This window comes from Mchenga conophoros, linkage group LG7 (genome assembly GCF_057382185.1).
Source record: "Mchenga conophoros isolate Kocher_MC1m ecotype Shallow Benthic linkage group LG7, M_conophoros_male_GT1.1, whole genome shotgun sequence".
In the NCBI taxonomy this organism is placed as follows: Eukaryota; Metazoa; Chordata; class Actinopteri; order Cichliformes; family Cichlidae; genus Mchenga; species Mchenga conophoros.
The window spans coordinates 43898888-43914170 of record NC_140532.1 but is presented as its reverse complement, the minus strand read 5'-3'; the positions used below and the strand labels follow the sequence as shown (position 1 = coordinate 43914170).

The 15283-nt window shown below is 41.2% G+C and overlaps 1 protein-coding gene across 1 annotated transcript; it reads left to right on the top strand.

The window, feature by feature from the left end:
* Positions 1 to 1123: 1123 nt before the first annotated feature.
* Positions 1124 to 15148, top strand: osbp2a (oxysterol binding protein 2a). Its single transcript, XM_085279466.1, has 14 exons — positions 1124 to 1554; positions 2494 to 2699; positions 6750 to 7000; positions 7137 to 7305; positions 8035 to 8155; positions 8246 to 8312; positions 8395 to 8532; positions 8632 to 8877; positions 9011 to 9131; positions 9262 to 9365; positions 9928 to 10023; positions 11597 to 11781; positions 11892 to 12109; positions 12445 to 15148. The coding sequence occupies exons 1-14, from the start codon at positions 1394 to 1396 to the stop codon at positions 12582 to 12584; spliced, it is 2223 nt and encodes a 740-aa protein (XP_085135592.1). The 5' UTR covers positions 1124 to 1393; the 3' UTR covers positions 12585 to 15148.
* Positions 15149 to 15283: the final 135 nt, after the last annotated feature.

Here is a 15283-nt window from a genome sequence, read left to right as displayed (position 1 = left end):
ATGTACAGCATATTGAACCTTGAAGCAGATGGACGACAGCAGAAGACCACACTGGATGCGACTTCAGATAAAAACTGCATCAAAACTGAGCAACAAATCTGCAGCAACATGTCAACATGGATCGAAATCTGTGTGGGATGTTTCCAGCAACGTGTTGAATCTATTCTGTGAAGAATTAAGGCAGTTCTAATGCTGCTGAGTATGTATTTAATTAGAAGGCAAATGCAAAAAATTAATACCTTCATCTTAAAAATAATTTTCATGCATTTATCATTTTAGTAGAATTTACTTAGTATTTAAATAAGAGGGTCTGTTATTCTGTAAGCGTTGCGGGAGCAAGAGCACCCACTTATTGTTCTAAGACAGAATAAGAGTCCAAAAATCCAGAAGTTTAATCAAAAACAGGCAGTGGTTACATACAGGGAATCAGACACCATCAACAAACAATCCAAATGAGGAGCAAGCAACATGTAAATGCTATGAAACATCCAGAAGCACAGAAGGAATATAAAGAACACTGGACTACAAAAAGCAGACGATGATCTGCGAATAAAGGAAGTTTATGATTATATTCAATATAGGTGGCATGAAAGTAGACAGGACAAATCACAAAGAAGGCAACATAAGACAGAAAGTGACAACAGAAGAGAAGAAGAAAACAAAAACTGCTACTTGACATACTCAATATAAAATAAGAGGACTGCATATAAGCTTGAATATCTGTTAAAGCAGTCCCACCCCATTTAATAAACTCTGGAAACGCCCCTGACAGGCACGTAAAGAACCAACGGTGTCCTCTTTCGGCGTCACGCTCGCAGTGCACCTGAGGGCCCATAGAGGAAGTAATCTTTTAACTCTGAATTATAAAACTTCTGCCTCCGGAGTGTGTTTCAGCTCACAACCCCGACAACAATTTCTAAATTAAGACTTCTGTAAATGTGATTCGGTGGTTTTGCAATGATTTTCTGCAGCGATGTAGAAATATGCCATATGCCACACGCGCACGCGCGCACACACAAACCCGCATCCTTATGCTACAACCCTGCGAGAAGGACGTCATCACTCCCCCCCCCCCTCCTTCACATCCTCTGCCTCTGTCCCTGCACGCAGTCAAAGTGCAACCTCTGAGTAGTTTCGTATGCTCTGTTGTTCCGCCCTGGCTCCTGAAACAGCCGACATTTTCAAAGTGTCTCCGGGTGGAGGGGCACACTGCCTCATCACCACACAGCTGCAAGCAGGCAGTAGCTTAAGCGAAGGGTACAGTGTTGCAGTGCAATAATCTGGCTCACTCGCAGCTAGCTTATCGGTACAGCTGTTGACTGGCAGCAAGTCCACTGAAACTGCACCGACTCTCCTCCGTCCATCCCGCCGGAGCACCGGCCGACAGGGGCAAATGAACGAGCTGGTGAAGAGTTTACCCTCCCCGACTCTGCCCGGGCTGCACCTCCCGTCCGTGGATACCCACAAAGGCTGGCTCTTTAAATGGACCAACTACCTGAAGGGCTACCAGAGGCGGTGGTTCGTGCTCAGTAACGGCCTGCTGTCCTACTACAGGTGACGGTGATTTACTCAGTTAATAATATCAGAAATAATAATGGAAGCTGTTAGCAGCATGTCAGAAATTAGTTTTATTTAAAAGGAAATTAAACTTTTTTGCATACCTTATCTGGAGGAAGAGGTTTAGTAACAGCAGCCTAAATAAATAAATAAATGAAAATCACATGAGTCATAACTACAATGAGATGACCCGTGAACGATGTTAAAAACTATATAAGTTTAAACATGGTGTCTAATAGCACTTATTACGTCTATCTATCTATAAATAGATAGATGCTGCCTGTCTCTAAGAATAACTTTATTGATCCCAACAGGAAATTCATATTTCTTGAAATATCATATCATAAAAGTCTTCTATAGTATTATATTCTATAATAGAGTGCTAGATATATTAATTATTACATTATTATATATAATAAGGTAATAAATATCTATCTAGTGAACAGCAATCTAGTCTTTCTAGAGGGACTGGCCCTAGCATAATACAACTAATAATATATAACATAGTATTCATATAATTTTATACGTAGTCTCTATGTAGATAGATAGGCAGACAGACAGAGAGGATAGATAGATAGATAGATAGATAGATAGATAGATAGATAGATAGATAGATAGATAGATAGATAGATAGATAGATAGATAGATAGACGAACGGGCGGACGAATGGACAGAAATTTAGCCTTGTAAGTCATGCAAGGCAAAGCTGTCATTGTTAACCTACAGTACATATTGTCCAGAGTTGTCTCCTGAGGGAAACTTAAACTTGTTTGGTATGACACTTATTGCGACTCTTTTAAAACTGAAATAAGTCAAAAATGGAGCTGCTCCATTTTGTAAATGGGGCACATCAGCATGGAGCTGAGCAGAGAGGCTGGTGTATTCTTGCCTTTTTTTTTTTGTTCTGCTGTTACACGCTGCTGTTATTCCCCTCAGGACTCAGGCAGAGATGGCACACACTTGTCGGGGAACAATTCCCCTGGCGACGGCGCACATCGAGGTGGGCGACACCTGCCACTTGGTGTTAACCAGCGGAGGCCGGAGTTACCACCTGAAGGCCACCTCCGAGGGAGAGTGCCAGAAATGGGTGTCAGCACTGCAACAGGCCAAAGCCAACGCCACTCTCCTCATGCATCACTCAGGTGAGACAGGCATTTTATACTCTTTGTGATTCGTGTTTTTGGACAGTAAATTTTAGTGTAGTGTTAGTGTTACTGTTCTGTCATGTACCTTTATTTTATGGGTTTCTTTTGTTGTTGTTTTGGGGTTTGGGTTTTTTGGGGGAGATTTAAACAAAAACACCCACACCAGAATTTGCACTTTAAAGGAACAGCATGGTTCAGCCGAGAAGCTCTGAAGCAGTCAAACTAATTTTAGCTGTAACATGAATGCAGGCTGACACAACCAAGACCCATTTTCCTAAATGCATATTAGATTTCTACACATTCTCTGTGCTGACTTTATAGTTATGTAAACAGAAGGACACAAGGTGGCAGTGTTATTCAGTATGTCCTTATGAGAACAGTCCGTTGGGGGCAAGGGGTGTGATTAAAGGTAAAAAGAGGAAGCTGTATTTAATCTTGTCATATTAAATTACACCTCACCTTCAGCTATGATCATTCTAATACTCCCTTTTTTTTTTACCTTCAGACAAATAGAGCATCTTTCTGTCTTACACAAATGCAGAATCACACATGCAGCTACCGCCACCTACCCTCCCCACCACGCTGTCTCCTTTCTCCCTCCCCGTCTCCTTCACTATGACGACAGTGAGTGCTGAATGAAATGACCTTCCTGTAGACTCCTCCTCCCCTTTCTGAAAGCAGGAGGGGTAAGAGAAAAAAAAAAGAGAGAGCAGGAGGGTGTGAGCATTTTCATTGAAAATATTTTTCCACTATACACTCTGTGGACAATAGGAAGACACGAGGGCAGCCTTTTTCAGTGACTGTGTCACCTTGTAAGTAGCCTGCTCATTATATTACCAGTGGCAGGATTAGAAGTGAGACAGTCGCCGTGCATTTGCTTGCATGCTTTTTTTGCATCCATGTATGCATTAGTAATCATAGCTTTATGTTTATGGAGTTCAGTAAGTTGGGCAGTCCCTTTAATTTACTGCACATGCACAGCAGAGCCGTCGTCAACCGTCTCTGTGTACGTTGCCTAGTTCGATTTGATGTCTGCAACACCCAAAAATGTTGTGTAAAATGTTCGAACTCGGATGTGTGAGATGTACATGAAATACTGGTTCAAATATAGAGCTTAGCCCATTTACACTGTTTTATGCATTTTAAGACTTCCAGAAATGGTCTTAAAGTGCTGCTGCTCCATGTTTTTGGGTAATTATTTTCATCATAGGTTTATGTTCCATATATTATGTGTCGTTCACACAGCTGTGGCTGATGTGCTTGTGTGCATGTGTAAGAAGAGACAGTGCCTTGTGTTTTTTGGTGTGATGTGATTATAGATTATCATCGAGTGAGCTTTTTCATCTGGGCTCATTAGCGGGACAAATTAATTGGCTAAAAGTCGATTCGAACAGCATCTGTCTGTCTTATAATAGCTATTACTAAAATCTTTAGGCTCCTCTGAAATATGTATAAATAGGTGTGTTGTGAAAAAATAATGTTTCCCGCTGGTGTTGAAGACAAGATGAAAGCGTGAGGATGAATCCAAACAGCCTGTCCTGGAGCCGGCTTTCAGCACACACAGTCAGACTTTAAATGGTTTTTCCATGCTGAGGAAGCTTACAGTGCATCCCCTGATTTTTAACTCTCTCCTCCCACACTGTGTCCATATTGATGCTCCCGCTATCACCTGTGGGTGTTTTCTTTTTTCTTTTTTAAATGATTCAACGATGAGTCACCAATTGAACTCTCCAAAGTCCTGTGTGGAAAATAACCAGTCAGTGCACAGACTAGACCAGTATCCCTCTGCCCTACATGTATACTGTTATTCTATGTCCGAGCACTTCCATATAAAAACATCGGATGGCAGATGGCCTCAGATCGCAGATTCATAGCGTCTTAACACCTTGAGCTCCACCAGCAGAGTGCGATTATTCTCTCTCTATATATATGTGGGTCATGAAACCATTACAGATGCCTGAAGGATTTTTCACCCTCTCATTTTTAATCTTCTCCTCCAGAGACGTTCTTAATCCACTTTGCCCTGATTGTTTTCATTTCTTTGCCCCTTTAGATTGAAGTAGTTTATGTCCCGTACATAGGCAAGGCTTTCTTTCAAGCACAGCAGGACCTAGAAAAGTTTCATTGCATAGGATGGAAGCAGTTACATGAACTTAAAGCTGGGTTGTTTGTTTTGGCATTTATTGCTCGCTATAGATATGGGTCTGTTTTTATACTGCATAAGAAGTTTTAATAGAGCACAGAATTGTGAGCAGGTGCATCATTCAATCTTCAAAGTGCTTATGCAAAGAAAATGAATATATATATATATGGGGCGGTTTATCCTTCAAGCTTGGGTCCTCTACCAGAGGCCTGGGAGCTTGAGGGTCCTGCGCAGTATCTTAGCTGTTCCCAGGACTGCGCTCTTCTGGACAGAGATCTCCGATGTTGTTCCCGGGATCTGCTGGAGCCACTCGCCTAGCTTGGGAGTCACCGCACCTAGTGCTCCGATTACCACGGGGACCACCGTTACCTTCACCCTCCACATCCTCTCGAGCTCTTCTCTGAGCCCTTGGTATTTCTCCAGCTTCTCGTGTTCCTTCTTCCTGATATTGCTGTCATTCGGAACCGCTACATCGATCACTACGGCCGTCTTCTTCTGTTTGTCTACCACCACTATGTCCGGTTGGTTAGCCACCACCATTTTGTGCGTCTGTATCTGGAAGTCCCACAGGATCTTAGCTCGGTCATTCTCCACCACCCTTGGGGGCATCTCCCATTTTGACCTCGGGACTTCCAGGTTATACTCGGCACAGATGTTCCTGTACACTATGCCGGCCACTTGGTTATGGCGTTCCATGTATGCCTTGCCTGCTAGCATCTTGCACCCTGCTGTTATGTGCTGGATTGTCTCTGGGGCATCTTTACACAGCCTGCACCTGGGGTCTTGCCTGGTGTGATAGACCCCAGCCTCTATGGATCTTGTACTCAGAGCTTGTTCTTGTGCTGCCATGATTAGTGCCTCTGTGCTGTCTTTCAGTCCAGCTTTGTCCAGCCACTGGTAGGATTTCTGGATATCAGCCACCTCCTCTATCTGCCGGTGGTACATACCGTGCAGGGGCCTGTCCTTCCATGATGGTTCCTCGTCTCCCTCCTCTTTCTTGGGTTTCTGCTGTCTGAGGTATTCACTGAGCACTCGGTCAGTTGGGGCCATCTTCCCAATGTATTCTTGGATGTTCCTTGTCTCATCCTGGGACGAGACAATGATATATATATATATATATACTGTATATATATATATATATATATATATATATATATATATATATATAGATATATATATATAGATATATATATATATAGATATATATATATATATATATATATGTGTGTGTGTGTGTGTGTGTGTGTGTGTGTGTGTGTGTGTGTGTGTGTGTGTGTGTGTGTGTGTACATAAATAAGCAAAGTGAGGTACAAAAAACTGTTACGCCTAACTTTCCATAAGTGAAAATGGGACTGTAAATGAGATACTTTCAGGTAAAAGCATTGTCATAAATCTCTCCATGATGCTTTGTAATCAGCCCAGTCTCTTTACACTCCTCCATTAAAGCTTCAGACTGATGGTTTGGCTCACTCCAGCAAACGGGTACAGAGAGAGATAGTGAGGGGGAGACAGAGGAGAAAAGGGTAGTGCGTCATCTTTTTTTTTTCTCCTTCTTCCTCTAAAAATAGCCTTGCCTCCTGATTGCACAGACCTACGTTTCCAGGGCAACAGTGTTCATTCACAGCTTTCCAGTGTTGTAGAGAGGAAGATTTGTGGTGGATCAGGGTGTGAAGTGTTAATATCTTCTTCTAGCCAGTCCCCATTAATGCTCTCTCAGCTTGTCTCGATCTAAATTTTAAATGCATTTCTCAATCTGCCATTACATCCCAGTGCGCTGTTTACTACACCATCACAAACACCCACTCTGTTTACATGTAATAACCTCTAATGATGCTATTTTAGTAAATGAATAAAATTCTGTCCTGGCTCTATTTTTTTTTTTTTTTGTGCATGTGTGTTTGAAGATGACTCGGGGGATGAAGTCCCAGTACCTCAGGAGGATCGTACTCTAACCCAAGGGGTGCTTAAGACTCTGGCCAGCAAGCTAGATGACCTGAGCACCTGTAATGAGCTGATAGGAAAGCATGGTGCTGCCCTCCAGCGCTCCCTCAGTGAACTCGAGGACCTGCGTGGATCCACTGACAGCACAGACAAAGTGAAAGCCGTTAATGAGCGAGCCACCCTCTTTCGCATCACCTCCAATGCTATGATCAATGTGAGCCATTCAGTTCTCCCCCAGTATGTAGCCACTCTAATGGGAGGCTAGCAGAAATGCTTTTTTTTAACAAAGGGGGAATAGAGCTTGAGGGTGCCGCCCGCATTCTTTGATGTGTTTTGTGTTCACACCTCAGGCTTGTCGTGACTTTGTGGACGTGGCAGAATCTCACAGTCGGAGGTGGCAAAAGGCCCTGCAGCATGAGAGAGAACAGCGTCACCATCTGGAGGAGACCATCGAACAGTTAGCCAAACAGCATAACAGCTTAGAAAGAGCCTGGAGGGAGAATCCCACCTCATATACAGGTGAGACTCTGTCTGTCTCCCAGACATCCTGTGTCACCGAAGAGCAAATGGGCCTCTTCAACGGGTGGTGCACAGACAGGTTACTTGAGTTAGACTTTAACCTTTTTTTAAGCATATTTATCTACAATCTGCATAAGAAACTACAGTAAACAAATAAACTATTATTTTAGTGATTTTTGTTTTTTCTGATGTAGTTTGTTATGTTTTACTGTTTTTGTGATCAATGTTAGTCTTTGGGAGCACATTTTTTCTGTTTGGTATAACTAATGCTAACAGGTTAATGGTTACAACCTGAGCTTTGCGCACAAAAGTAACAAAGCGGCCAATGTTGATGTTGAAGTGTAGCTTCAGTGTTTGTTAATCGTCCCTGGGCTTGTGCGTATGTGTCTCTGAGCATGGAAGGCCTTTTTGCAGTGCACAGAGTGTGAACACAGAACACCTACAATCATTAACTGCTGTAAATAACATTTATAAAGGTAAATAAGACCTTTATATGTTAGTTATGTGAAATGCCTCATGTCAATTAAAAGCAACCTGCAAAGCAAACATTACGAAGCTACTAATAGTTAAACAACTTCTTCATACCGCTTTGAGGCAAGTATTAATGAAAGTTCTATTACCTGAAGCAAACATACAAGTCTTTTTAGTCTCCATTATTTGCTACTTCCTGTGTGGATGTAGAGGATGTGCAGGACTCTCAGCTGACCTGTCCTGTGCTTGCTGCCGTAGGCGTGGAGCGATCCCAGGAGGGAGATGCGAGCGACGAGAATGACGAGGCAGAGTTCTTCGATGCCATGGAGGACTCACCTGCGTTCATAACTGTGACTGCTACTGGTAACATAGAGCACAAGTGAGAGGCATCATCTCTACACAGTTACTGTATGTCTAACCCGCTGAGCTATTTTTGCGAATGTTTTTAATATTTGTTTTTTTCACTTAGGCGCTCAGGAAGTAATCAGAGTATGATGAGTGGAGGCGTGCCCAATGACTGGACTCACAATGAGAATGTACGTCACAAGAATACGGATATTAATGAAAAACACTTTACTGAGTAGCCCTATTCATCTTAGCTTGTCCTTTTCTCTACAGGACACCTCAGGCGCAAACCACATGCAGCTACGAAGAACAAGGCGCAGCCGTATTCCTGACAAACCAAATTACTCCCTTAACCTGTGGAGCATCATGAAAAATTGCATTGGGAAAGATCTATCGAAGATACCCATGCCTGTAAATAGTGGACAAATCTGCATTCTCCACTAATGAGCTCTAGTCAAAGCTTAATGTGGCGGGAACTTAATTAGATGTGTATGAAATGTGCAATTGCAGGTAAACTTCAACGAGCCGCTGTCGATGCTCCAGCGTCTGACTGAGGATCTGGAGTACAGTGAGCTTCTGGACCGGGCCGCTCGCTGCGACTCGTCCCTGGAGCAGATGTGCCTGGTGGCTGCCTTTTCTGTCTCTTCCTACTCCACCACAGTCCATCGCACAGCCAAGCCTTTCAACCCTCTGCTGGGGGAGACTTATGAGCTGGATCGGCTGGATGAGTATGGTTATCGCTCCATCTGTGAGCAGGCAAGGAATCACTTAATTACTGCGTTTATGCGTCTTTGATCACATTTTATAAACAATGGAGAGGAGAGCAAACACCCAACATATTGTGCTTATATTGGCTCTACTGACACCAGCTGATACAATTCACTTTCAGGTTAGTCATCACCCACCAGCTGCTGCCCACCATGTGACGTCACAGCGAGGATGGACCCTGTGGCAGCATATCACTATAGACAGCAAATTTCGTGGGAAATATATTTCAGTGGTGCCGTTAGGTAAGAAGCAGTCAGTGTTCACGATGACAGTCACTTTATATGAGCACAAATGCTACTACATCTGAGATCTGATTTATAAATACACTGAAATGTCTGTGTGATGTTTTGTATGCATTTTTTTTTACCATAGGAAACATTCACCTGCAGTTCCACTCGAGTGGAAACCACTATGTGTGGAGCAAAGTGACTTCCACAGTGCACAATATTATTGTAGGGAAGCTCTGGATTGATCAGGTGTGTTCCTCTTGGACAGCAGTTCGCAAAGCTTTCTGAAGGTCCTTTACATTTTTTCTTTATGTATTAGATTCTTTGTCATTCATTTGTGGACTAGTCTTTGTAGCTTATCATGTTCAGAGGAATATTTTTTATGCTTGTTTGTTTATTCCGTTAAAATGGGCCTATGAATTACTCCAGGATAAAAAAACAACCTGAATGAAGGGATTTAAATTGCATCTCTATGTACTCCATTTCTTTTTGCTAAATCTCTTTAGTCAAATATATTAAAAAATATATAGATAACACAGTTCGACAGGCAGAAAATAATAATTTTGGACCAACAGTGACAATATTAGCTGAAACTTGGCATATCCTTAAAAAAATCTGGGGAAACTGAACAAGTGGTAAGCCTAAACAGGATCCACAGCAACTGATTTGAAAGTAATTTCCTTAAGAAATAAGGAAAGCATCCAGCAAACAAAAGCAAAATTTCTTCTTTCTTTTTTTTCCAAGCATAAAGGAAAGTAATTTTAGTCACTGTACACTTTTAAGTCACATCTGTTTTTTTTCTTGTTGGCAGTCTGGGGACATTGACATTGTAAACACCACAACCAAGGACACCTGTCGTCTTAAATTCTCCCCCTACAGCTACTTTTCCAGGGAAGTCCCACGCAAAGTAAGTTTCTGATGAACTAATAGACAACTACAACATTAACTCAGTCTTACATTTGCCGAATGTCTACTGCTACACAAGCCCTTTAGAGAGAATCTGTAATGCTGTTTTAACAGATACAACTTTCTCCTAATATTGACTAATATTGAATATTGAAAAAAATGGATAACCTACTTAAAACAAGGATTACCAACCTTACAGCTGGAGAAATAAGAAAAAGGAGGGCACAAAGTGTCAAACTAACAGAACAAGAACCTCTCTTTGAGGGCTATGATGTGTTGAAGCACTAAAGATCATAAAGGCAGCAAAATTCAGGAGGGGTGGCAAAAAATGTGTGATAAATTAAATACATTTAAAGCACATTTTAAGTACGTTGAACCAAACAACAGCTTAAAAAAAAGATGAAAGAAATATCAAAAGTAAAAGATTGCAATATTTCTATTAATATTCTCAGCAAGAGCCAACAGCCAGAGAGCTGGGAAGAGATTAAAGTAAAATATAGTCTTACAGTCGGCCTGTAGGCCTTTTCTTCTAACCCAAGAGGTTACATAGAGCCAAAACACATGGCTGAAAACTCCATCTAGCAGCATATCTCCCTTTGGAACGCCAAATTGCCTTTCACGGTTCTTTTTCCATGAGTTATTTTTCTATTTCTGCCAGCCTTAAAACCAGTAACACGCAGCGAAAATCCCCCTTAATGGAGAAAAGCAGCAGTGTTCAGCAGCAACAGCTCTACTAATTTCCAGTGCTGATTTGTGTCTTCACTTTATGTTGTGGAAATTACATCTCAGTAGACTGAGCTGTCAGGTTTAACCAGAGCTGATGCATCAGAGGGAAACGACTGCTTGCACAAAGAGAGAAACCAGCTTCATCCTTGTTATGACAACTTCTTTCTATTCCTAAAAAAAATTCCTGAATCACTCCCGAAAGAAAATATCTTCAACTGTCACTCTAGGCTGTCTACCCTTCGGTAGGGCGTTGATATCCCCAGACACCCCGAACCATCACAAATATGAAAAACACAGTCATACACAAAACAGATGATTAAACATATTTAATTAAAACACTTAAGTGAATAAGGTTATATAACCTGCTTATCAGTATTCTCTCACACGGCATAATAGAACATAGAACAAGTAACTAACACGAATAGGAAAACAGGATCATTAAAAGAAGAAGAAATAAAAGAGGATCAGCTGGGTCAGACTCGGGCAGACCCCATCTGAAAAGCTGGCTGTCCACCTGTTTTTCACATGATTTCGGAGCTCATCTAAGGTACTGGCAGGATGTAAGGGCATGGGTAAAATAAATTCTTATCACAGGCAATGATATTAATTAGGTATATTTTATAAATCCCAGTAATGCTGTTTCTGTGGTATGCAACCACGCTCTCATTCTCATATGGCTTCCCAGTCGCATGTCATTAGCTAGTGCACATGCAGTTTCATAGTCGGACATTTTCAAACAGCAAAAACTGAAACTAAAATGGATTTTAAAAAAAGAAAGTAAATAAAAACCTAAAGACCCCGATGAGGGCTGATCTCTTCTTGTGTGCTATGTTCTTTGTTATTTTTAGGTGACAGGAGTGGTAGAGGACCGAGAGGGCACAGCTCATTACATCCTGTCCGGAACCTGGGATGACAAAATCGAAAGTGCCAAGATAGTGGATAGCAGCCAAGGATGCGGAGGCTCCGAAGGGAAACAAAAGACGGTTTATCAGACTCTTCCGCCCAAACTGCTGTGGAAGAAATATCCCCTTCCGTATGTAATACATTTTGTGCTCTATCTTAATGATTGAGTGTGTCGGTGTGCTATTTCTCCTTCTCGGTCTGCATCTTTTGTCACACTGAGTTCTCTAATCCGTCCTCCAGAGAAAATGCAGAGAACATGCACTTTTTCTCCTCTCTGGCACTGACCTTAAATGAGCCAGAAGAGGGCGTCGCACCCACTGACAGTCGCTTGCGGCCAGACCAGCGGCTGATGGAGGCTGGTCTGTGGGATGAAGCCAACAGTCAGAAGCAACGTCTAGAGGAACGACAGAGACTGGAGAGGAAAAGAAGGGCGCAAGCTAACCAGGCCCTGGAGGAGGGTGAGTGCAAGGAAATGAACAAGAACAGTGATGACAAAGACTTTTCTGGCTTTTGCATCATTTGTGCCAACCTTCAGCACATATCGAGCAGCTGTTCAGAGCTTTATTTTGCAGTGAGCTCATAGCAATAACAGATTTTTCCTTATTTAGAAACAAAGAGCACAGATGAAAGCTCTGTTGTTATAAAATGAGTGACTATTGATCTTTAGCTTTGGTCAACAGCTGACAAAACCTGACAAAAACTTGCAGTAATTGGCAAATTTTACAATATTTAGAGTCTATGAAGAAAGAACTTTGCAATATCCTGAAAATGAGCACATATGTTCTGTCTTTAGGGCAAGATATTGAGGGTTACCAGCCACTGTGGTTTGAGAAGAGGACAGACGAGACAGGCGATAACATTTTTATCTACAAAGGCGGCTACTGGGAGGCCAAAGAAAGACAAGACTGGAGCCAGTGTCCTCAGATCTTTTAGGACAACATGCCTCTTGCTCCACAGCATCAGCCAGGCTGAGCATTTCCTCGTGGTTTAAGGATACTCTGAAGGATGGAGAGTTGTGTGTATGAGTTTGGATGTACATGTGTGAGTGAGTGAGACAGCTAATCTCTCCAGGGATTTTCAAGCACAAAAACATCTGGTTCCTAATTTACTTGCTCTTGCTCTGTTATATCTGCATTTCAAAAAAATGCATGGCCTCAGTATAAGAGAGTTAAGAGCTGCGAATAATATGTACACTAAAGGGAGTTTAGTGTACACGTGATCAGGTGTGTGGGGATAATTCTAGGCTGAAGACCGATGTCTTATTTTCTTCAAAACTGGCACAACTTGCTGAGATCTCCCAGTGATGCTGGGTTTCAAAAGAAATTTAGCAGGACAAAGCCTTCTTCTGTGCTAGAAGACTTCAAGACCAATCCCTATGATTTCTTGGTGTTCTTTATTAATCTGTTTCTCAAAACTGCACAAACTGCAGTTTGAAAGGATTAACAGTTATTGTCTGACTGGCCTCTAAAGAACAGTCACTCCACCAAATCTTTTTACAGATAATTGCTTTGTCTCCCATAATCTTGAAATTACAGTATGTCCACCTCCGTCACTGTTACATTTAAGTCAGTAGCAGAGAGCAGCACACACCCACTGAAAGCACTTGAATAATGTCTTCACTGACCCTGGAGGAGCCTGAGTGTGAGAAAATGACTAAAACAACATATTTGTGTAATCTCAGCTTGGACTCTATATAAAACTCTATATTCAAAAAAGTCTGCTTAAGCTGAAAGGTTTTTGCCTCATATCAGACAAAACTGCCAGCTCATTAGATTGCATGATATTATTTTCATTGCCACCAGGGGCTTCCCTCATCAATTGCTAACACTTGTAAACAGCTTGAAAGGAGTGTTAGTCCCACTCGCACTCATTCTTCCACAGCAGTCATCTGGACAGGTTTAACTTTTTCTTCCAGAGAAACTGCTGTTTCACATCAAAATGCCTAATGAGTCAACTGCAATGGACTGATTTTAAGGTCTGGATCCAGCAGCAAACGTTTACCAGGTAGGGGAAAATCGAGTTGCAGTGTAGGATCCAGGATTTTTGGAGCTCCGCCATTACCAAGAACTAAAATTTAGGATGTTGCTGCATCAGTTTAACTTTTTAAATGATGATTAAAGGTTAAATAGCTGCAGGTGAATGTGAGTGTTGGTTATCTGTTTCCATGTGTTAGCCCTGCAACAGACCGGCAACCAGCCCAGGGCACCTAGAGTACCCCTTCAAATATCTTTAAACAAAACCGTAAGTATAAATATGCTAATCTTGGGATTTTCCTCAGCAGGAGATATTATTGCTGCTGGTGGCAATTTTAGCCTTAATTATGTAACAGAATAGCAACTCCCCAGTAACCCCCTCATTGAAACAAAAAAGATTTTGTACAGATTAAAACGGTTCTGCAGGTATACCTCCAGGTAAATTCAACTGAGTAATTGTTTTTAAAATTAAATTTACCCATTATCAGGGTTTACCATTGTGGCAAGTACCAATGAACCTGTTCCCTTGCTTAAAATGGTTGCAAATGACTCTATTAGTTATTTGTATGTTAAAAATTGTTCATTTGCATTATGTTAGCAATAAGAAATCCTGCACAGTCACTTGTGATTTAAAAAAAAACAAAACACTCCCCAATCAGGGAATTGTTTTATTCAGCCCAAATATTAAGTTGTATTAACATTATTTCATCATATCACTCAAAAACATTACACTTGCTCACGTTTTTGTGCGGAGGCAAGCACTTGTGTAAATTGGTAGTAAATACACTCTATAACCTGTTTATTTATAGTTTACTGTGTATTATTACAGCGGGGCATGATGCACAAATATGGCTGCCTGTTTGGTTTTGGCCTGTAAATAGCTAGAATATACTAGAAATAAAATCGTAGTATCATTTGAAGAAGATATACAGTGCTTTAACATCCATGTTGTCATATATTAATCTCTATTATGTATACATAACAAGTCATGATTGTATACCAGCTAAGGAGATGTTGGGTAAATTAAATAATGAATCTTATGTTTATAAGCGTACATAAATGATGCAATGAAATGTTGATCAAATAAAGCACAATGTCATGTTTACCTGACAGGACATGCTCTATAATTTAAAGTCCACAGCAAAGTATAGCTATGCATGGTTTTAGACTGCTTGTGCACTAGGCCTCTTCACCTAGCTAGCTGTTTGTGGATTGTTACTGAAACACCTTTTGTGCCCGACTGCCTCAGAAATTTTACATTTTTGAACTCAAATAAAGACTTAAAGCTGCCAGTGTGCAACCGTTTACTGTCACACCAGTGGTTATAATCTTCTGTCAAACAAAGCACAGGTAATAAAGAAGAAAACAGAGTTTGTCACAATGCTTTAAAGTGGGTATTTCTGTCTGGAGCTTTTCTTGAGTCCAAAGCAACTGTCCTGATCTACAAAAACATGTAAAAAATGTATTAGTTGTTTAACTAATGTTGTTTACTCAAAAAGAATAAATAAAAAGTAAATAACTGAATTTCCTCATGTGCTCAGCCGTCACTCGTACATGAACTACATGGATTTACGAGGTTTACCCTACAAACTGAAAGCATTATTTCTAAACTCCACCTTCTTTAGAAAAAAAATATTAAACATGCAAGTGTGATTGTTT